Source organism: Podarcis gaigeae, assembly GCF_964106915.1.
Source record: "Podarcis gaigeae genome assembly, chromosome: 12".
Lineage (NCBI taxonomy): Eukaryota > Metazoa > Chordata > Lepidosauria > Squamata > Lacertidae > Podarcis > Podarcis gaigeae.
The window spans coordinates 50,587,140-50,609,729 of record NC_139688.1 but is presented as its reverse complement, the minus strand read 5'-3'; the positions used below and the strand labels follow the sequence as shown (position 1 = coordinate 50,609,729).

Below are 22,590 nucleotides of genomic sequence, written 5' to 3'. Positions count from 1 at the left end.
ATGTGGAAAACATGTACAAAAGCTTCTCTTTCTGTTGAGTAGCTTGAACATGGTAAAAAAAAAAGAAGCTTTTATCACTGACACACTGCTGCTTAGATGTCTTTTTAATTTTTTTTTAAATTCTTTTTTTTAATTATTCTACAATGCAATGTAATTTTTTAAAAATTAAATAAGAGCCGGATAGATTTTGTTAGCTGCTTTTTATTGCATGAGCTATATAATTTCCCTTAAATTCAAAACTTCTTCCATTGTTTTATTTCTTCTTTCAGGTCAATTCTGAGTTCTACACTGGCTGGTTGGATCATTGGGGCCACCATCATTCCGTTATATCATCATCACTTGTAGCTAAGACTCTTAGTGAAATTCTGGCACATGGAGCGAATGTTAACATGTAAGTTCATCAACATCTATTTAAATGAGAGCTTAGGTTTTTAGTACAGCATCTTTGACTGCCTATTTGCCTTTCTTTTCAGGTATATGTTTATAGGAGGAACTAATTTTGGTTATTGGAATGGTAAGAAGTGTGTGTTGCGTGTGTGCGAGTACTTTTTTTTTTATAATAACAATAGCTGGTTTTTATTTTATTAAGCTGTTTTGGGTTATCTCAAGTACTGGATTATTTTTTAATCTTTGAAATAAAGGAAAAAGGATTCGAAGAAGGCAAAACGGGACCTACTTTTCTCCCTTCCTTGAAACAGGGAGCAAGGAAACATTATATGCTAAAGTGGTAGAAGGAGGTCTTACCATATAGTGGGTCATCATAGCCTCACGGCCTACTTTCAGTTATACAGTATGGGTCAGATAAAACAGAGGAATAGCCAGACAAGTTAGACGACTGTATTTATTGCCAGCTTAATTTATGATAGTGGCTTGGGAGAAAGAGGTCCTTCAGATTTACATTCAGCCTCTGAATACTTGGGTCATAGTTTAGCCTTTCCATACTGGAAAAGCCAGCAGCGTCCACTGTTGGAAGACAAGAAAGCGGTGCATATGCACCACCTTGGAAATGTAGGAATGCAGCTGATGTCCCTAAATCTGCACATCTTTTTTATTAGGCAATGCAGATGTTTGGGCTTGAGAAAAACAAGCCTGCTTTGGGATAGTTTTGAGAAGAACAAATGTATTGTTGGGAGCCGCCCAGAGTGGCTGGGGCAACCCAGTCAGATGTGCAGCATATAGATAATAATAACATTATTATTATACTTCCTCCTGTGTTCATTTTCCTCCCTGCAGGAGCCAACATGCCTTATGCAGCACAGCCTACTAGCTATGATTACGACGCCCCGCTGAGTGAAGCCGGAGATCTCACGGAGAAGTACTTTGCTATTAGGGAAGTCATTGCCATGGTGAGTTTCTCCTAAAGCATCACCCAAGTATCTTTTCCTGCATTAGCCTTGGCTTCCATTGTGTCACAAGGACTGAAAATGATGGCTGCTACTTGATGTTTTTGAACTCTGTGGCGTCCAGATTCAGTGGAGCAGGAATTCCCAGATTTGATTACGCATCTGAGAGTTAAGCAAAGTAGAGCCCTTGGAACATAGTCTAATTTTACCAATTAATTTTTATTGGTTTTCCAAATTTTCCGCAAATCCATAACAAATTGAGCAAATTTAATGCAACTTTTTCAAAAAACAACTCCTCACCCCTTCTTGGATGTGCCCATAATTAACCCTTATTGCTGCTTATATTTCATAGTTATTTTTACTTCACATTCCTTTTTTTTCTTTTGTCCTTATCCATCAGCTATCTGTTTGTTAATTCCTGCTCGTACCTTAGTTAACATTTCCAATATTATCAAGTGAGGATTACGCCTCCATTTTTTAATAAATAATGAACCGTAGTTCATTAATATTTATTTCTGAAATAAAACTTTCAATTCCCTCCATCTGTGCATATAAACACCTAATAATCCCCCCTCTGTAATTGTTTTCCGTTTGATTCTTAGCTGCCCAGATCTTCATTACTGGACAGTCCATGTATCTCTTCACAACTATTGTCATTTGTTGTTGGTTTTATAGTTTTGGGGTTGGGTTTTCAAGGACAACCATCTTGCTTGGCATGCATTCCCACAGGTGGTGTCTTAACAACCAGCCCATAAGATCAGAGAGAGGTATAGAGGGAACATAGTCTAACGGCCAACATCCCCCTTTTGTATGGGATTTTGTGTGGACTGGGTTGAATACCCTTGCCAAACTCAATACAGCCCACAGTCTATAACTTTACCTACTCCTTTGTGGCTTAGTGTGCAAGAGGACCGTACTGAGAAGTCATATGTTATCTAATCCATATAGTTTTTAATGCCATGTAGAGCAAATGTCACTGCCTGAGGCTCGTAGAGACAATAAATGCAGTCTACTGGAGAGTTCTTTTGCAGTGCTCCCATTTCTTTCAGTGGCGTTTGTGGCGTTTGCCCATTGTTTTGAAAATGTCTGTACAGGGGGAGAGAAAGGGTTAATAGGTAGACCAATAGAAAAGCCAGAGGCGGAGCCTACCTGTTTATAAAAGGGCTTAGCCCGAGGTTGGTTTCAGTTGGTTGGTTGGTTGGTTGGTTCGGAAAAGGCAGTTGGGAAAGCAGTTGGCAGACAGCTGGAATTAGAGAGACAGTTAGTGCAGTTGCTTCTTGTGTGAGGGGAGGTAAAAGAGTTAGAGACAGGATAAAACAAGACTAAGAGGGTAAAGTGTAACAACGTTTTGAATGCAGTTAAAGTTTATTTGTGTTTGCAATAAACTGCACTCTTATTTGTTAACTTGAGAACCTGACTGAGACTAAGTGATTTACCAGGGAGGACCTGGTTGGTGGCAGCGGATTAGTGGTGTACGGGTCAATAGTCCATGAGACGACCGGGGGCTCTCGATGAACGCACCAGAGTTGTGCAGCACAACTGTAGCCAGTTGTGCTTCTGAAAAACTGCATGTGGGCGACCACTGCTTCTCAGCTGAGGGAACGCTGCTTCCCAGCGATTTGACTTTTCCCACGACGCTGAGCAGGGCAGATTGACAGCAGCGAACAAAAGCAAATCCTTCTAAGTCCTAAAGAAAACTAGAAACCAAGCGAAGCAGAGGAAAACCACAAAGCAAACAGGCAAAAAGATCCAGCGAGGAGGCGAAAGAGGGAAGCCCCTCAGCAACACCCCCCCCCCCGAGGGTGCCTGGCCGCAACACCCCCCCCCTCCCAGGGAAGGTGAGCAGACTTCCCAAAGGATTGCGCCCTGACCATTTAACTGTGCTAGAAGCAGAAACTGGTGAGAAATTCAAATCATCAACACCACAAACCAAACAAGCCCCAGGAGCATTTGTGTAGTGGCTTCAAAGCTGTGTCTCTTCAGTGACATGATGCATGTGCCTGTGAAATGAGGCAGTTGGTTCTTTAAATCACAAAGCTTGCTTTTTTAATTTTAATTGCTTGTTCCTGTTTTAGTACAAGACAATACCACAGGGCCCTATTCCTCCCTCGACCCCCAAGTTTGCCTATGGAGAAGTTCCGCTGAAAAAGGTAGGTGGATATTGTATATTGTATAGTAGATTAATATGCCTAGGGCGGGCGCTTCTGCCTTGTGTTTATTAAGGACAATTTTTGCAAAAGGCTAAAATACCCATTTATAATATAATAATAATAAATTAGTATTTGTATGTCACCCATCTGACTGGGTGGCTTCCAACAAATTAAAACGCCAAACACAGAAAAACATCAAACATTAAAAACTTCCTCAGCAATTTTGTAAATGTGATGGGGGGTTGGGGTGGGGAAAGCACACCTCTAAGTTGGGGGTTTGATTTTGAGCTCGGAAATGGGTATTTGTAGCTTTGTGACTGAAGCTAAGGGAATTCATTTAAGCTGTTCCTTACGGTGAAATTTGCAACGTATAGTTGGGGAATACTGCTGAATGTTCCATTAGGTGTAGCAATTTCTGGGAAATCTGGTTCTTGGAAGGAAGCATGTCATCAAGATCGTAGAACCATAAGAAAGTACACCTATGCTATGAGGGTGGCTATAAAGTTGACCGTAAAATTTGGGGTGCTTTTATGGTAAGCCGACTTTCTCACCATACGCATAGTTGCTATATTAATGTGGGATGGAACTGGCTGGTGATAGGCAGTTGCGTTGAATCTGCGTGAGAACAAAATGAGGACATCAGCAATAAGCAATTGGCTTAACTTTCTCTTCTTTCACCTCTCCCACGCAGTGTTAATAGATGGCAGTGTTAATAGTTCTATTTTTGACAATTATTTTTTAAATAAAAACCAACCCCACAATGTTATGTATTTTCCTGTATTGCCTCTCTGAGCCCAGCTTTGGCTGGGGAAGGCAGGATATAAATAAAAAATTATTATTATTATTATAGGTGGGGACCGTAAGGGATCTTCTGAAGGACCTTTCACCATCGGGACCAATTAAAAGCACCTACCCTTTGACATTTGTTCAAGTGAAGCAGGTAAAAGTTGGTCGTGAAAGAGTTTTGAGTTAGCATTTCGCACATTGTCCTGCTGTAGCTCTTTCAGTGATGTTTGAGAAGAACTGTTCCATTTGTATACGCTCTGCTTTCCATAGTTTGAACCATGAAGTAGAACCTCCAAGGATTGTAGGTTTCAGGTGGGCTGAACTGAGCAGTTCTAGCTGGGGAGAAAACTGTGAATTGTTTCAGAAGGCTTTGGCGATTAAGGCGGGTGCCTGGGGCACAAGTGTGAGGTCCGAGCAGCTAGATGAATAGAAATGAGGATGCAGAGAATAATTGCACCAGAGAGAGGGAAGAACAGATACGAGGAACTGGCAGATCAGTATAGAAATATCTCATCAGTTAAATGTATAGTTGAAAGAGAGGCAAAAGGACAAATCTATCTGACTTTTAGAAGACATCTGAAGGCACCCCTGTTTAGGGAAATTTTTAGTGTCTGAAGTCTTATTATTTATTTTAGTCCTGTGTTGGGAGTGCTCAGAGTGGCTGGGAAAACCCAGTCAGATGGGCGGCGTATAAACAAAACAACAACAACAATTATTATTATTATTATTTAACATAGCTCAGCATCTGTCAGAAGAACTTTAGTGAAGGGAACAAGAGGATGTGTCATGGAGGACGATTGTTTAGTGGATGGATGAGGGTGCCTCAGACTGCCACTATTTTGCAGAGGGGATTCAAACATATACTGGAGCTTTAGACTTGCACAGTTAACATGGGTTAAAGGGCTCTATCACCCTAGTGCTAGACCACCTTTAAAAAGGAATCTGATCTTTTGCGATTTGGAAAGTGACACAGCAATGCACTGAAAAGCGTGGAATGCACAAACGACTAATGGGAAGAGATGTAACCCCCCTGCAAGCAAATAAGGACGAATGGTCAATAAACAGGATGGTCCCTAAGAAAGTGTTTGGCAACTTGATGTATAGAAATATTAGTCAGCAGGAGGTTTGGGGCATAGGAAGATAGGTTGCAGCTGAATCATGAAAACCTGGTTTATTAAGCCAAGAAATGCCTGGGTGTCAAGCAGCCCCTTTGCCCGCTGGGTGGGAGGGGGAAATAAACCTGGAAGACACAGTTAACCATGGCTTCCGACATATATATGAACTGGAAACTATGGTTAATGGCTTCCAAACAAACCAGATTTGGAAGCCTGTTTGAACCGTGGCTGGTTTGAAAGCCATTAACCATAATTCCATAATTCCCTGATCAGGTATAGCAAGAAGCTATGGTTAACTGGCTTGTTTCCTTGCTTGCATGAAGGGAGCAGTGAAGCAGGAGCAAAGAGGCTCATTGAACCAGAAGTTGATCATCCATGTTGGGCCATAGAGTCTTTTCTCTGTATTTGTCATCTTTTCATTTCACTGGATGAATCTTTGAAATTAAGACCTTTTAACAGCTAGGTAAGCACTAATACAAACTTCGAAAGCGAGTATGACTCACCTAATCTTAACCAAAATAATTGAACTTTCAGTAGCTAATGTATCGTTTTTTGATTTTTAAGCTTGAATTCTTGAAGCCCTTGCATGAAATACATAGAGATGTTTAAGTTAGAGGTATTTATAATCTGATTCTGACCTTTCAGAAGTAACACTTTCTTCTCACGGCTTTCTCCCCACTTTCTTCTTCAAGTACGTTGGGTATGTATTATACAGAACTAAGCTACCAAGAAACTGTACTGAAGAACCGCTGTATTCAATACTTAATGGAATTCATGATCGTGCTTATGTCGTTGTGGACGGGGTAAGCGAAGAACTTCCAGCTTTCTTGTTTACCTCAGCGACGCTAGATACTGTGGCTCAGGGTCTCCCAAACTTGGGTCGCCATCTGTTTTTGGACTATGATTCACATCAACCTTGATCACTGGTCCTGCTAGCCAGAGATGATGGGATTTGTAGTCCAAAAACAGCTGGAGACCCAAGTTTGGGAAACAGCTGTAGTTGTTTCTTCGGCTTGAGTTTTGTTTTGTTTTGTTTGTATGATCGGGAGTTTGTTTCCCACTGTGAGTATCCTACACCAGCCCATCTTGATGAGCAGGATATGCCGAAAGAACAAGCCTATGTCTCTGTCAGGAGCTCGGCCTGCACTCGAATAGGACCCTGGCAGAGACACATGCCTGACTGGCATGTACTCTCCCTCCTGGTCAATCGTTCGGGAGCTTCAAAAGTTTTCTTCAACCCAAACATCACAGTGACCAATGCCAACCAACACGGGCATACTTAGGGATCCGCAGAGTCTTTGCAGCTTTGTGTACCAGACCTCAGCAACTCAGCATTTTGGCTAATCTACTTTATTTATATATAAACACACACGAAGCACTGCAACATGGCTCCCTCTCTCTCTAGCATCAGACAGCAAAGAGAAAAGAACAAAGGACAGCAGTCCCACTTCATGGAACACAGTAACACAAACATCCCGTCTTCGTCACTTCCCACTCTGTGGAGTCAAAACACATACCGTCATGTGACAGACAACAATCCCATGAATGCAGCCATGGAGCAGGAATTCTAAGAGTCTCCCTCTGTGAGTTGAAGCTGCCGAGGTGGCAGAATGTTGCCAGCGCAGCTGTGCTGTGCTTCTGAGGGGCTGTTAGCACCTTGAGAAGCACAGCATGAGAAATACACACCCCAGCTCTCCTCTCAAGCTTGGAGCTAGAGAGGCAGTGTGGGTGGAAGTGAGTTTCCCCCCACAAAGAGGTTGTGCTTTGGAGGTGGTTAGTGGGCCTTCAAAGCACCATGCCACTTCAGAGGTACTTCAGAAATACAGTATTGCAGCATGAACGGTCCCCCTGCGCTTCTCTCTAGGTCCAGACTTCTGCTTAAAAGTGCATCACAAGGTCAGGACCAAAACACCATCCCTTGAGAACGAGTTAGTTAGAACGAGTTAGGTTCTTTTGAGCACAATGCCCGCCAACATTTGAAGGCACCTGCATCTCATGGTCGGCTGGGGCGCTTACCTGGCCCCTTGTCACTAGCATCACTGCAGTGTGTCTGGAAGGTGAGGGACAAGATCAGTGTGTTTCAAACGCACTGTTGGCATTTTCACCACACAGACCTCAATGCCACCTTCCACCTTTTCCTCTTGGTAAGGCGCAGCAATGCTCGTGATAAGAGGTCAGGTACATTCTACATGCACACAGCAGAGCTCTGCCTCTCTCATGTGTACATGAGTATATTTCTTATGAGTATATCTCATCAGCTGGTGGCTTAAATTGCAATTTGTGAACCATCTCCATTGACAAGTATTGCATGCCAAGTGATGTTAACCTGAGAGTTTTGTCTCCAGCGTTGGAGATGTGAAGTCTGATTTATGCGTACAAATAATTAATCTGATGATGCAGCCACTGAGCGATGTATGAACTCCTTGTCAAATATATTCAAATACCTTTTAGGTTTCAGATGGTTAAATACTAGTGAGGGCAACGTGCTTCAGCCCATTTTGTTCCACATTACCATGTACACAGTAAAATTAAGAGGTATAAAGACTCACAGAATCTGTCTGCTTTGACTTACCTACCACAATTCATAATAAAAACCCATGTGGAATAAGGTTGCCAGAAGAGCCAAAAACATACCAGAATTTTGAGCTAGCATAAACTTAGACTTTGAAAACTTGCATTGTTGAGCAGTTCCCAGGCTCTTTGCATAACCATGCAAATCCGTACTATGAGTTGACTGCAAACTATTGACCTCAGAGCAGCAAAACTGTTTTTACTCCATCTCTCCAAAGACTCGAGGTAGCGTATAATAAAGCCTAAAGTCACACAACCCAAATACCAGTCAATAGCATTGAGCTGAAAATATTTTATCCACACAGTATCACTTCTGTTGTAAGCAGATACCCTCATGAACAGATAAATTTTGCACCTGCTCCTCAAAGCTTGGAGGGGTGCATTTAAATAATATTTTATCAGAGGTTGTTTCTTCACTGCCATGGGGTAAAGCTGTCCTCTTCAGTGGCAATGTTCTCACGTCACAGCTCGCCTGCTTTGCTTCTCCTCCTGAAATGTGGGTGGTTGGGGGCACACAATCACTGGCTTATAATTGCGTCTGAAACCAGAATCCATGTTTTGGTTGACTCCAGAAAAACCACAATGGTTAGCCAAGGTTTGTTCTTTGCTTATCAGTTGTGATTTGCTTGCGTGAAACAAAGCACAATTCCTGCATTTGACGTAGCAGAAGGACAGGGATCGCGTTTTGCTTCCTTTGGGGAAGAACAGAACAGCATGAAGCTGTACATTCAGTACAAACCATGGTTTATTGTCACCTGCGAATTGAGCTGAGGACAAAGTTGTAGCCTTGCACATCAAAGGCACACAAAGCAGATAATCTGCCGTTTGCCGTCATGGCTAGAAGTGAGTTTTCAAGCTCGTTGAGCCTAGCCATCATTAACATTGGCATGCAGCATGCTTTACTTGGATCAAGGATTGGATCAAATTGGATAACAGCGACATTTTGGATTTGGAGGGATGGAACAACAGATATGGTTGGCATGCCTATCTAATTTATAACAAAGTGGCAGTCCATAAAGAATTTCTAAGCCATGTAATTAGAAATGCATTATACAAGGTCTGGGTGAGACATAGAAGGTTGTTAGAACCAAAAACTCCATGGTGGGTCTCACCGCTAGAAGTAATATCAGTTAAAAAGAAAAATACTACAGGAAGAATGGCAACTTACCAGCAGCTCCTAAAGGAAGAACAGGGCCAATTAAAACATTAACATTGGCATCAGTGCCAATTTAGTGTGGCACCATGGTTGGCTCTGAAAATGGAAATGGAGTTCAGATGGAGGGGAAAGGAAGGCACGTGTATGCCTGGGAAGTGCTCCTCCTCCTCATATTCTAAGAATGGTTGAAAAAGTTATGTCTGCATTGGGCCTTGGAAGACCATATACAGTAGTGGAGTGGGAGAAGATATTGGGGGAATTTAAGCACATAATTACATGATATACACTAGGGATAGTATCTAAAAGGGCTGGGTGAAGCAACTCTCTAGCTTGTGATTCATTTTGACGTGATTTCATCTAAGGGGTTCACTCTCACGCTACATTTCACCTGCGTGTTTAACTTATTTTGCAGACGGGGAAAAAATACCATCCAGAAAATAATGAATTGTTTCAACACTTACTTGACTACATTACAAATCTTACAAGCTTTAAATCAGCCATTTAGACTTCCTGACCACAGAGGGTGGGGAAATTTTAAACTTCACGGGAACTGGTTGTTCTGTCATCAGGGAGGAAAAAACCCTGAAATGTCTTGAATCACTTTGAATGAGAATTACGAAGTTCAGCTGATTCAAATTATGAGTTAGCACAGTTGGGGGAAATTGAATTCTTACTAAATCCCCTTGCAAAAATACAGAAAAAATATATCTAAAAATAGGGACTTTGTAAAATGCATTAAAGTTGTTTGTGTTCCGTACCCTGCTTCAGGTTTAGATTTTAAGTATTGATATTATTTGTGCAGATTCCTCAGGGAGTTCTTGAAAGAAGCCGTATCGTAGCGCTAAATATAACTGGGAGCGCTGGAGCGCATTTGGATTTGCTGGTGGAAAACATGGGCCGAGTAAATTTTGGAAGATACAACAATGACTTCAAGGTACATCTCCGTCTTCCTTAATTATACAGCAAAATGTAACATAGCCCATGAATCGCTTTTCGAGGGTAGAATAGGTGACTTTGTGCTAATGCAAGCAAAACCTTTACATGCAATGTATTATAATTAATTAATTAGTTCAATTTATATACTGTCCTATACCCACAGGTCTCAGGGGTATTGAAAGGAAAGATCATTTTGAAAGGGGCCTCCCTTTAGAAAGTGGGAGTGCTGCTTGGGTAGTTTGGGCTTCTCTGTGTACTTGCTGAGGTGGTGCAAAAGGCTTCCTGTAGAAATATACATTTATCTATATATTGAGATCAGCCACAAGACACAGTATGGACCTTTGCCCTTCTTCTCCACTCTAATGATTGTAAAATGGGAGGTTGTGCTCTTCCCACTGTTGTTACTGACTCGCTGCAGAATAATTTTCTACCTCTGGGCTCCTTAATGCCACCCTTTAGGGAACATTATGAACCCATGTTGATTTGAAGACCGCCTAAGAGCGAGCTGCCTCAAAGATTCCTCTTAGCGTCAGCTCACACGTACTTATTTTCCGCACGCGATCTCTCGCATATGTGACATTGTCTGCATTGCCACGAGCAAGTAGCCTGCTGGTGCATACTGCTGAATGGTCCTCATTTTGTTCATCCCTGCTTTGAGCCAAGGTCTGATTGGTAAATCATGGCTTATTTGGAAGAAAGAAACCACAAATGCTGGTTTGCTTGCCACATTAAGCCCAGGGTTCATAGTGTGTTGCTCCCAGCTCAACAATGGGAGCACAGCAGAAGTGCTGCTCATTCATATTGAGGAACAGTTTATGGCTTATTGAGACATGTGAGAGCTACAAATGTGTGTGAATGTTGCCTTTGTTTGTTTTGTGGTTTATTACTTACACCTATAGTCCACCCTTCATCCAACGGTTCCAGGGCAGGTTAGAAAAATATCACAATAAAAAACCCAGGTTACATTATAATCAAAACATGAAACCACAAAACCTCTGTGTGGATTGACTGTACATGTATGTAGCCTGCAGTGGCCATTAGCCCAATCTGTAATTGTGGCAGCATTTCCCCCAAAAAAGCAATGACAAACCTAGACAGCATCTTAATAAGCAGAGACATCACCTTGCCAACAAAGGTCCGTATAGTTAAAGCTATGGTTTTCCCAGTAGTGATGTATGGAAGTGAGAGCTGGACCATAAAGAAGGCTGATCGCAAAATTCCTTCCCGACACCATTTTTACACCCAAAAACCAGGACATGTCATGAATTTTTGTGACATAGCGCAAGCCTATGGAAGTGAAAGCTGGACCATAAAGAAGGCTGATCGCCGAAGAATTGATGCTTTTGAATTATGGTGCTGGAGGAAACTCTTGAGAGTCCCATGGACTGCAAGAAGATCAAACGCATCCATTCTTAAGGAAACCAGCCCTGAGTGCTCACTGAAGGGACAGATCGTGAAGCTGAGGCTCCAGTACTTGGGCCACCTCATGAGAAGAGAAGACTCCCTGGAAAAGACCCTGATGTTGGGAAAGGTGGAGGGCACAAGGAGAAGGGGACGACAGAGGACGAGATGGTGGGACAGTGTTCTCGAAGCTACCAGCATGAGTTTGACCAATCTGCAGGAGGCAGTGGAAGACAGGAGTGCCTGGCGTGCTCTGGTCCATGGGGTCACAAAGAGTTGGACACAACTAAACGACTAAACAACAACAACAACAACATCACCAGTTTAATTCTATAGAACAGGGTTTCCCAAACTTGGGTCTCCAGCTGCTTTTGGACCAAAATTCCCATCCTCCCCAAGCACTGGTGCTGCTAGCTAGGAATGATGGGAGTTGCAGTCCAAAAACAGCTGGAGATCCAAGTTTGGGAAACCCTGGTGTAAAGCAGGGATAGGAACCTGTGGCCCTCCAGGTGATGTTGCAGTCGAACATCCTCAGCCAGCATTACCAATGGTCATTTGAAGCCACCACAGATTCCACTTCCCTTGTGGAAGGTAAAAAGGTAGAGGACCCCTGAACGGTCAAGTCCAGCCAAAGGCGACTATGGGGTTGCGGTGCTCACCTCGCTTTCAGGCCAAGGGAGCCAGTGTTTGTCCACAGACAGCTTTCCGGGTCATGTGGCTAGCGTGACTAAACCGCTTCTGGTGTAACGGGACACCGTAACGGAAACCAGAGCACGCGGAAACACTGTTTACCTTCCCGCCACAGCGATACCTCTTTAACTACTTGCACTGATGTGCTTTCGAACTGCTAGGTTGGCAGGAGCTGAGACAGAGCAACAGGAGCTCACCCCATCGTGGGGTTTCGAACCGCCAACCTTCTGACCGGCAAGCGCAAGAGGCTCGGTGGTTTAGACCACAGCGTCACCTGCGTCCCTTGTGTAAAAGCCTGTCTCGCACTGTAGTTTCTCTTTAAGAACCCATATGCCAGAGGGGTCTGATGCAGAAAATCAAAATATCTGAACTGGTCTTTAGTTCAATGAAGGGAAGTGGGGCAGTCAAATGCAAAAAAGGACAGGTTTCCTGTGCCTGATACATTCCCTCTTCTACGTCCCATCAAAGGTGAATTCTTTTGCGTCTGGAAGTTACCTTTGGTGCTTCATTTGAGAAATCCCCCTATGATGTTACAGTGTGTTGCAGTGGAAAAACCTTTTCATTCTATTATAGTTTTTTAAAGAGGTTTAAATAGAAGTTCTTTAGTGTCTAAAACTTGCATACAGGATGTGGAAACTTGTGCATGTGAAGAATTATGTATCATCATGTTTAAAGGTGAGATCAAATCCTAGATAAATTTTATCTTGCAAAACATCTCTAAAAATGGAGCTTCAGAAAGGAAGTTCTCAGGTGCAGAGCTGAGAGCTTTAGAACTTGGTTCTTCTCTTTGTAGATCTTTGAGCAGATCACTTTCGAATGTTCATCATGACACCTGTATTTGCTATTCAAATAAAGCAGCTTCTGAGTTTGTGATACTGACTTCTGGTTTAATTTGCTCTTAAAAGTGAATCATAGAATCATAGAATCATAGAGTTGGAAGAGACCACAAGGGCCATCGAGTCCAACCCCCTGCCAAGCAGGAAACACCATCAGAGCACTCCTGACATATGGTTGTCAAGCCTCTGCTTAAAGACCTCCAAAGAAGGAGACTCCACCACACTCCTTGGCAGCAAATTCCACTGTCGAACAGCTCTTACTGTCAGGAAGTTCTTCCTAATGTTTAGGTGGAATCTTTCTTCTTGTAGTTTGGAACCATTGCTCCGTGTCCGCTTCTCTGGAGCAGCAGAAAACAACCTTTCTCCCTCCTCTATGTGACATCCTTTTATATATTTGAACATGGCTATCATATCACCCCTTAACCTCCTCTTCTCCAGGCTAAACATGCCCAGCTCCCTTAGCCGTTCTTCATAAGGCATCGTTTCCAGGCCTTTGACCATTTTGGTTGCCCTCCTCTGGACCTGTTCCAGTTTGTCAGTGTCCTTCTTGAACTGTGGTGCCCAGAACTGGAATGAGGTTGCCACAAATTTGAGAAAGGTTGATGAAATATAACCCTAGTGTTTTGTTGAATGGCAAAAAAGAGGAAGATCTGCTTATGTGACAAACATGTATTAGCATGTCATTTGGGTCCAGCAAGAGAGTGTTTGGTCTGACACAGCTTTGGATAGACAGTGTTACTTCTTAGATTCTACATCTATTTCCTGGAGCAAACCCAGGAATTCATTGCTGGGACTAGCTTTTCAGTAAACATGTATAGAATTTCACTGGTTGTGTAGTGCTTTCAGCTAATGACAGCATTCAGACCTGTAAAGTTCTGAAGAATAGCAATAATTAGCTGCAAAATAACTTTGTAAGCACACTGCAAAATTGAAGTAACTTCTAGTTTGTTCTAAAGGTTCCCTAGGATGGTTGTTTCTGCTTTTTAGTGTATAATTTGAGTTCCCAGTTTAGAAACCCCTCATGAAGTACAATAAAATAAAACAGTAACAGCACAACATAAGGCCGATTAAAACAAGACCTTTTATTGAATGAAGTGATTTCTCCTTTTTAAATGTTATTTTATAGCCAACACTAACAACAGCGAGAATCTTTTTAAAGGCTCATTTCTGCTTTCCTCTCTCTGATTGTATTTATGACCAATCTGTTTGCAGGGCTTGGTTTCGAATTTAACTCTGGGCAATGAGACACTTGCTGACTGGCAGATATACCCCCTGGACATAGACACAGCCGTGAGCCAGGGTCTTAAGAACGAGAGGTCTGGTGGAAACGGATCGAGCAATGAAGAACCTTCTTTTTATACTGGCAGTTTTTCTATTCCTAGTGGAATCCCTGACTTACCTCAGGATACGTATATTGCATTTCCTGGGTGGACAAAGGTACTTTCCCCTCCCTTTCTTTCATGAAAAGTTCAGTAAATATGGTTGCTAACTTCAAGGCCCTGTTACTTAATGAAAAGTTCTTAAAAGATACAGCGAGAGGCTTTGAGTCAGAGTTTGTTGACAGAGTTGAACAGGCCCAGACCTTCCATTGGGCAAACTGGAGTGACTGCTTCAGGTGTGGCAAAGGGGCATCCCTCCCGGCTCTCCAATTGCCTTGTCTGGCTTTCTTTGGCCCTTCTTCCTATCTGCCTTGAAGTGAGACTCCCCACCTCCTCCCCCCTTGCCAAGGGGGTCCCCAAAGCCAGACATTCAGGGTGGGATAGCTGTGGAAGTGCCTGTGCCGTGGTTGTAGTTGGCCGCAGCTAATGATGCCTAAAATTGGGCAAAGGGGATTGTATAAAGTTACAGTCATACCTTGGTTTGGGAATGGCTTAGTTGATGAACAAATCAGCTCCCCAGCACTGAAAACCTGGAAGTAAGTGTTCCGGTTTTCAAATGCTTTTCAGAAGCTGAACATCTGATGCGGCTTCTGCTTTAGTTCAGGAAGCTCCTGCAGCCAATCGGAAGCCACACCTTGGTTTTCGATGTCTCAGGAGTCGAACTGGAATGAATTAAGTTTGAGAACCAAGGTGCCATTGTATTGTAATACCACACTCCCTTCCCCCCTAATTTTAGGCATTGTCATTATTAAAAGCAGTGCCAACCTTCACCCCCCACTCCCTGCAGCTAGATATAAAAGCAACACAAAATGAACATCTAAGGCAAGAGGTCTTTTCCTCCAGTTGGGAAAACTTGTTTTTTAACAACAACAACTTTATTCATATGCTGGACATCTGGCTGGGTTGCCCCAGCCACTCAGGGCAGCTTCCAACAAACTAAAGCACCATAAGACATCAAACATAAAAAACTTCCCTGTACAGGGCTGCTTTCAGATGTCTTTTAAAACTCAGAGAGTTGTTTATTTCCTTGACATCTGATGGGAGGAAGTTTCTACTGAGATGACCCTTTGCTTGGTTCCCTGTAATCTCATTCCCGCAATTGATCCCTGTCAGTGTAATTATCTGAAACCAACAATTTACAAAAGGTTCACAGGGCTTAACTTATTAATTCCTATAAACAAGAACAAATCCTTATTAGAGATGTCCTCCTCCTCAATGTACCTCCCAGGGCCCCTTAGATTTGTGGGAGAGGTCCTGGGCTGCCGCTTTTCCATACAGAGGTGAGGGCCACACAATTTTGGGTCCGCCGCGTAAAATGCTGTACCAACGCTATAAAGTGCAGTCCTGACAAGGGATGGCAGCTTCCGTTACTGCCGTTACTGGTAAAAAACTTGAGCTTTAAATAATTTTTCTCCTGCAGGTAGATTGGCTTTTACAGACAGACTGGCTATTCTTATGACTTGTGTAGCTGTGGTTTTTATTTTTGCTTTTTCGGTAGCGTTGTGTGCCGAATGCATAGCACAGAATGCAGCATACTTTAGCCTTGAATACAGAAATAAAAAACTGGCGCTGCTAAATATTTTCCTCAGAAAACCTCTTCCTCTCAGAAGAGAGAGTGGTTCATTTTAAGCCTTGGCAAAGCAAACCACAGCCAGAGATGCTTTTGATAAGGATGTTTCTGAGGCTAAAACCCATTCACACCTTGTGGAAAATAACTGATAATTATCTCAGCCCAGAGCTACACACCTAACAACTCGGCTCTTAAAATGTACAAATTAAATGTTTGGGCAGAGTGGTTTTGGAAAATAAAAGTGAGTGCATTTTGCAGAGGTAGATGTGTAGCACAAGTTCATCAGTGGGATACATTTTTAGACCATGCCAAGCATGACTCCATATTTCCTCCCCACTTCGCATTTTACCTGATTTTTGGCTTGAGGCGGTTATGCTGCAGGCTTGAATACTGATGCCTAAAGATGGAATGGACAAAGCTATTCTGCTAGCATTCATTATAGCAGAGCCCTTTTAATGCCACACTTGTGTCAGTGCAGTGCAAAATGAATTTTTAAAGAGAGCACTAAATTCTCAGTTAAGGATGTCAGGTTTGCCAGATTTCCGGAGTCAGTTTCTTCTAATGGTTTGTTTCTTTGCAGGGACAAATCTGGATCAATGGCTTTAACTTAGGACGCTATTGGCCAACCCGTGGACCTCAACTTACACTGTTTGTTCCAAGCAACATCCTTGTTTCATCCTTTCTAAACAACATTACAGTTCTGGAGTTGGAGAAGTCTCCATGTGGCGCTCAGAAGTGTTTTGTAGAGTTTGTAGACAAACCCATTCTCAATGCAACTCTTCACTATGAAAGCAGTACCGAGAATCTGTTCACTAAAGATTTATGGCCAAACCATATATGATTGTATTAGAATGCCTCTTTACTTAGTTTATTCTGTAGATCCTTCATTTCCAATGCTGTTGGTTGTGGGGGGTGGAAATCAGTGTTTTTAAAATCAGTGGAAAGTGTCAAATTTAATTCATTATTTTGAAAGTGAAAATGATGCCTTTTTTATCTGCAACCAAAAAAAATCATTCCTATGCATGCCAGAGGGTTTCAACAAACAAACAGGTGATCAGTTTGTTTAATAAATTGTTGAACAGTATCAGAATCAGATCTTTTTTCCTTATGAATTTTGGGGTGCTGCAATTTTACCTATTGCCTTTGCAGTCAGACCACTAATGCTTAGATTCATAACTTGATGGAAGTTGTGAAAGGCTGAACGACTTTTACTACATGAAAGTGAACAAAATATTTAAAAGGGCTCATTTGACCAACATTTTGTTTAGGGTTACAATTAATATTTTTTACCAATTTTTCCACATTTGAAAGAATATGCATAAGAAACACTTGGCATTTCATAGGAGTTGGGCTATAGGTGGTGAGCCTTCAACATTTGGGCAGAAGCTGGTTTTAATCACCCAAATTTCAGCATCTTTTTTTTTTTAACTCCTGCCACAAAGTTTGGGCCCCACTTCCAAAACTGAAAATATTATAAAGAGTTATAAAATGGGGAATGCCAACATGGTTTCCCCAGCCACTCTGGGCGGCTTCCAATAAAACACTAAAATACAATAACCTATTAAACATTAAAAGCTTCCCTAAATAGGGCTGCCTTCAGATGTCTTCTGAAAGTTTGGTAGTTATTTTTCTCTTTGACATCTGGTGGGAGGGCGTTCCACAGGGTGGGTGCCACTGCCGAGAAGGCCCTCTGCCTGGTTCCCTGTAACTTGGCTTCTCGCAGTGAGGGAACCGCCAGAAGGCCCTCGGCGCTGGATCTCAGTGTCCGGGCAGAACGTAGAAACTATTGCACTTGGAATAGCTTTCATTGGCACCCCAGACTTCAAGCTTTTGTTTTTTTAAAAAAATAAGTCTGTAGCCCTCCTAGAACAAAACTCATGAAGCAAAATGTGATGGTCCCCCTTCTGTGAAATGAGCCTGCCTCACTGCCACTGAGTGAAGTCAGAGCTGTGATAATGAGTTGTTTGGATACCAGGTTATAGGAATCTCCAGAGTCCTAAAGAGCTGCTGTTTCCTCCTCTGCTTTGATGTACTTTTCCTGCTTATGTCTTTATTTTCTCGTGCTTAGCATCTCTGCCATTTCCCCTCCTGTTTTCCTGAGCAATTAGGATGCATCATTCCTGTGGTGGATTTGTCTGAGATCAGTCCCTAGAAGTTATTTTCTGCAAATATCACGACTGAATAAATGTGGGTGGATGTTAAAGGATCCCCCTCGCCCCAAAATGTGAATGTGAAGACTTTTCGTGTCACTTGCTCTGCAAGAGCTAAAGAGCAGGCAGTCCTTAGGGATTCACTGTATAGTTAACTTACACTACAGTGGTATCCGTGCCTATGCAAAAATAGCTCAATATTTAATGGGTTTAGGGTTTAACAATAAAGCAATGAACAGGGTGGTGATACAATGACTACGGCAATCAACGCAATATAATATCACCAAGGCATCTGTAAACAAACAATAAAGGTCCATAAAAATGGCAAAGGTAGTTTATTTCCCAAATCAGTTTTATCTGAAACAATAGCAATCGCTGTAAGTAAAGAGTTCACTTGTAATATGTCAGTGCTTCAGTGCTCATTTCTTCTCTTTCTGAAATAGATTTTATCATGAACAATTGCAAACACAGTAATAAAGAGTCCGTCTACTGTGTTTGCTGTTGTTTAAGAGAAAACTGATTTGGGAAAGAAACTACTTTCGCCATTTTTATGGATGTTTATTGTTTGTTTACGGATGGTTGCCTTGATGATATTATCTCGTGTCGATTTGGTTTAGGGTTGGCATTGGGTGAAAACAGAGTTCTTGCTCCTTTAACAGCTGTATGGCAGGCAGAAATTCATCATATGAGCCAACCCATCATTTGCGATCATCATCTGAGGTCCTTCTTTGTGTTCCTCATCCTTGAGACGTCTGGAGGGCAGCAACAAGAAGACGGGCCTTTTCTTTGGTGGCTCCCTTCTTGTGGAATGCCCCCCCCCCCCCCCCCGGGAAGCTCGCCTGGCACCTTTGTTACATATCTCTAGGTGCTGGCAAAAGCATGTCTCTTCTCCCAGGCCTTTGGCTAATTAAATCTACAGCCTTTTGAACTGTGAGGGGGTTGTTGTTTTTGTTTGTTACAATGGTAGGCATTTTTGTGTTTTTACATTGTAAACCGCCCTGCAGTCCTCAGGTGTATAACTTTAATAAATAAATAAAGCCAGGCTACACATTTTCCAATATGGAAGTAGAATTATGGGGGAAACTTTGCCATGACTGCATTGCCTTATGTTGTATTATGTCATGCCTCCCACAGTGGCCATGTTGAGTGGGAGCCATTTTTTGACTGGCGCCCACAGCGCACTGATCCAAAAAGATTGATGGCCCCTCATCTAGTTCCAGAGTACAATGCTGTGCCAATTTGAAGTTTTGAACTTTGTTTTGAAAGTTTAGTATTCATTAGTATTTAAGTGAGTAGTATATGTGACTGCACATCCAGTAAGCATATTGGATACAATCATGTGTAAATTGGGGTTTATTTTAGGTGGTTCCAGACTGCCTTATTGCCTGACTGTGAAATAATACCCTTATCTAGACACCTGTTTCCCTGTTTCCAGAATAAGTCGCTCCATATGTTATCTATCTATCTGTCATGTGCTGCAACTGAGGTATTAGTTACTGTTCCACACAGCAGTGCTCCTCTGTGGCCTTTCAAGTTCAAATCCCCCCCCCCAAAAAAAAGTACACATGAAACCAACTCCAGTATAGGGTCCAGTTCTTGGATCTTATTCTGAAGCTGATTGTGTGCCTCATTTACCATTTAGACAATACATTTCTTTTCTTTTTAGACATTAGAGGACTTGGCATAGCATAATCTGCTGAAGTCATAATGTGAACCATGGCCCTTAGCAGACAAGCATTGCATGGCCAACATATTGTTGTTTGTGTAACTACCCAGGTGGATTCATAGGGAAACTTGAATGGTTGTTATGATAACTGCACATTCCTGGAAGATGCTTTTTCCAATTCATACCAGGATTTCCGAGAGAGGGGGACATTCCCTTTCTTGCCAGCCTATACATTTGCTTAGCTCCTTGCTGGACGGTAAAGATGGCTCCATTTTTGCAGTGCTAAGGGCTCTGGTATGGAAACAACCTCTGTTTCTGTCCGGATAATATCAAAGTGCCTAATCATCATTGCAGCAGGAATTTGTATTGTCCATAATCAGGGAAACTGTCTATCTTTTGTACTGTTGTGTTTTTAAATCACTGTAACAGCTGTTGGCTTTTCTGGCTTTTATAAGGTGAGTCTTTGCATAATAATAGTAGATCAACACTGCAACAATAAAATATTTTTGTAAGAGTTTCTAGTCTTCTGGTTTGAATTTATCCAAAACGGCAACATAAAATGTGGTGGCTTTTGACAGAATGATTTCCAACCACCCCATAGTAATAATGTTGTGGGGTTTTTTATATATATGTGTGTGTGTGTGTGTGTGTGTGTGTGTGTGTGCGTGTATATATATCTATCTATCTATCTATCTATATATATCTATATATATATATATATATATATATCTTAGAACCAGGCTGCGTAAAGTGAGGACACAGGGAATGACCCACTGCACTTTTAAGAAGCCTAAAGTGATTTTTGTTATTCTCTACGATGCAGAGTTTATTTTCCAATAACAGAGATGGACATACCAAGTCCCAGAAAAGCGGTCGCTTAAATCAGTTAAGAATGCACATGTACCTTCCCCAACAGCTAGGGTAATGTTATCAACCCTAGACAACTGCTATAATTGACAAAGGAAACAACTACGGAAGTTTTTTTTCCTCCCTCTTCCCTGGATATACAATGGAAGGAAAACAGAGCATCATTGCTGCCTTTGATTCTCACTGTGTGTCCAGAATCCTGATGGACAGAATCACTTTTAATGAACCGAGCAACTGGCTAGAATATTGCCTGCGTGGTCTTTCCAAGCTAAACTAGAGACATAACAGTGTGAACCTAACCCTTTCTACTCAGAAGTAAATCCTTTTTAATTCAGTGTGGTTTACTCCTAGATAAGTGGGGAGTAGGATTGCAAGTCCTAATCAGGTTCCTCGGTTATTGTAGCAGCTGTAGACAAGCTTGCGAGGCTGCCAACTCATGCATACATCCCCACCCCTGTATTTGAATACTGCACAGGGAAAAGTTCCATTTTCAGTGAAGCTGGGTGGGTTCACAATAACCCTAGAATAACCTTATTTGTCTGAAGGCAAATTTGCTACAGAAATCCATTCTCTTTGTCAGCATTAGAGTAGTTCTCAGCATTGGAGCGGTACATGCCAGAAATACTCCCATGTGGTACCTTTAAAAAAATAATAATAATAAAAATCTGGCCACAAAGAATTTTATGTACAACCATTCTGTGTTGCACCATTAGCTTCTTTGTGAAACTGCAGAAAAGAAAAGAAATCAGTGGGATAGAGGGACATTGGTAACTTCACCAGTGCTATTTTTCTAGAAAAACCATGAACGCCTTCCTTGTTCTGTAATGCCAGTGGCGCCCACCTGAGAGGTGCCAGAACTGAGTTCCAACTGGGGAAAAAGGCCCAGGTAGATTTCATTTTACGCGGGTTTTATACACGTGATCACAGCTTTATGTGGATCGCAGGAAAATTTAAAAATGAAAAGGGGCAGGGAAAACCCACAAGAAGGACTGTCTGAGATCTTGTGAGAAACCCTTGTGTGATATTCCCGGAGCCTGGCAAACAAAGCAAGGTCCTTTAAAAGCTCTCCACCTTGAATGGGGGGGGGGCAAAGCCCGCTAAACACTAGCTTTGGACAGGTGTGTGTGGGGGGTCACGTGGGACATTATCCAAGCTTTCCACAATTATGCCTATACGCTTGATAGCCAGGAGCCTAATGCTAGCATAAGATGAGATCTACCTGTATTGTTACAATAGTTACAGGTCTGTTCAGGTGGCAGGTTCTGGAAGTGAAAGAGAGAGCAGGACTGCTTTAAGATTTAATAGGAGGGGCTTGGATCAGGCAAATTTGAATCTGATAGGCTGGAAGTTCCTATCAGTTGGTCAGTTAACTGTCTGGGAGAGACCTTTGGAGAGCAATAGAGTGAGAGTTAGGAGCTGGTTGGTGAGAGGAGGTGTGGAAGTAAATTGGACAGGGTGGAGTATTAGAGAAATTGACTTGTGATGTGGGAGGAGTGGAATGAAGCCATTGATGGAACGATGATGTGGCATCCTGAGCTGGCAGAGATAGAGTTGAGAGAGAAAGGACTCTGTGTACAATCTAGAGTGAATTTAGAGGGTAAAGTTATCAAACCTCTGGCGCTTTTCTCAGAAAAAAAGAATGGAAGAAGCGTAAATGGTCGGGATTTCCCCCACAAAATCAAGATGGAAAGCCACGGCAAATACAACAGGAAATGGGATCAGAAGATACGGAACTAGTCAAATTAATGAATGCATAACAAGAAAAGAACTATGGAATAGTGTCTCGACGTATGATCATGACAGAGAGACTATTCTGTGGACAAAGATGGAAAGATTTATTGTTCAGTATGGAGAAATGGTTTTTGAAGCTATTGGAGGCAAAGTTGATATATTTGATTGGAGAAAAAACAATGCTGACATTTGTTAACAACAACAACAACAACAACAACAATTCCACTCATAGTTGTCATGTAC

General features: G+C 42.1%; 1 protein-coding gene across 2 annotated transcripts in view; it reads left to right on the top strand.

The window, feature by feature from the left end:
- The window catches only part of GLB1 (galactosidase beta 1), a 42,456-nt gene extending 22,828 nt beyond the window's left edge, over positions 1-19,628 (top strand). Inside the window, exons 8-16 of one of the 2 annotated variants that reach the window (XM_083705827.1) lie at positions 270-391; positions 474-514; positions 1,234-1,346; positions 3,419-3,493; positions 4,344-4,433; positions 6,087-6,197; positions 9,924-10,055; positions 14,197-14,421; positions 16,514-19,628. In XM_083705827.1, the coding sequence (XP_083561953.1) occupies positions 270-391; positions 474-514; positions 1,234-1,346; positions 3,419-3,493; positions 4,344-4,433; positions 6,087-6,197; positions 9,924-10,055; positions 14,197-14,421; positions 16,514-16,774 (1,170 nt within the window). In that variant the 3' untranslated portion in view covers positions 16,775-19,628. The remainder of the gene's footprint in view (positions 1-269; positions 392-473; positions 515-1,233; positions 1,347-3,418; positions 3,494-4,343; positions 4,434-6,086; positions 6,198-9,923; positions 10,056-14,196; positions 14,422-16,513) is intronic. The other variant, XM_083705828.1, reaches the window with a different exon arrangement.
- Positions 19,629-22,590: the final 2,962 nt, after the last annotated feature.